This window comes from Condylura cristata, unplaced genomic scaffold (assembly GCF_000260355.1).
Source record: "Condylura cristata isolate star-nosed mole 26May11 unplaced genomic scaffold, ConCri1.0 scaffold00010, whole genome shotgun sequence".
NCBI classification, from domain to species: domain Eukaryota; kingdom Metazoa; phylum Chordata; class Mammalia; order Eulipotyphla; family Talpidae; genus Condylura; species Condylura cristata.
The window spans coordinates 222,426-223,524 of NW_004567111.1; the positions used below are offsets into that span (position 1 = coordinate 222,426).

General features: G+C 72.5%; 1 protein-coding gene across 1 annotated transcript in view; it reads right to left on the minus strand.

The window, feature by feature from the left end:
• The window catches only part of TNFSF13B (tumor necrosis factor (ligand) superfamily, member 13b), a 27,247-nt gene that overhangs the window by 20,425 nt on the left and 5,723 nt on the right, over positions 1–1,099 (minus strand). Inside the window, exon 3 of the mRNA XM_012723151.1 lies at positions 862–964. Coding sequence (XP_012578605.1) covers positions 862–964 — 103 coding nt within the window. The remainder of the gene's footprint in view (positions 1–861; positions 965–1,099) is intronic.

Below are 1,099 nucleotides of genomic sequence, written 5' to 3' on the forward strand. Positions count from 1 at the left end.
CACACCCGCACACGCACACGCACACACCCCACACACCCCACCCCTGCGCACACCCCACACCCCACACCCGCACACGCACACCCGCACACCTGCACACCCGCACACCGCACACCCCACCCCTGCGCACACCCCACACCCGCACACGCACACACGCACCCCCGCACCTGCGCACACCCCACATCCGCACACACACACCCCACACCCGCGCACACCCCACACCCGCACACGCCCCACACCCGCACACACGTACACCAGCAACATCCCCCACACACCCGCACACATGCAACCTGCACCCCACGCACACACATGCACCCACGCAACCCGCACACCCGTGCACACCCCATGTACACACGCACCCACACCCCCGCACACACACACACGTCTGTGCACACCTGCACACACCCGCACACGTGCACACCCCACACACCCGCGCCCACCCCCGCACCCCCGCACACCGCACACCTGCACACACCTGCACACAGGCACACCCACACACCCACACACCTGCGCACACCTGCGCGCACACACCCACGCACACCTGCCCTGCCTGTCCGCACTGGCACCCCTCGGCCAGGCTCCTGCTTGTGTTTCTGGGGTGCCTCCAACGCAGGAAGCCGCACGCAACCCCCTTTTCCCATTCCGAGACTTGGTCACAGTGCCCCCTGCAGCCAGCTCCCCGAGGCACCCGGCCCCCACCACGGCGCCCCTGAACCGGACCCCCGAGGCAGCGCGCCCCGCAGCCCCAGCCGGCCGCCGGCGTGGCCTTGGCATGAGGCCCCGCCTGGACGGCTGGTGGGGCCGCGCCCGTGTCACCTCCCCCCGTGCCGCGGCTCTGCGCGCCCCGTGTGTGCCCCGTCCTACCTGCCTCTTCGGGGCCCGGCACGGAGCGCGACGTCCTGCGGCGGGAGCTGGGGCGGCGGGAGCTGGGGCGGCTCGCCCTCCCAGCTGCTGGTGCCAGGCTCCCCTGCGGAGAGAAAGCCCCGGTCACTGCCAGGCGCCTGCCAGGCGCCTGCGGGGGAGTGGCGTGCTGGGGCCGCAGCTGCTGCACTCACTTCCTGAGCCGGGGGCGCCGCTGGGGTCTCCGGCAGGGCCGCCCGGG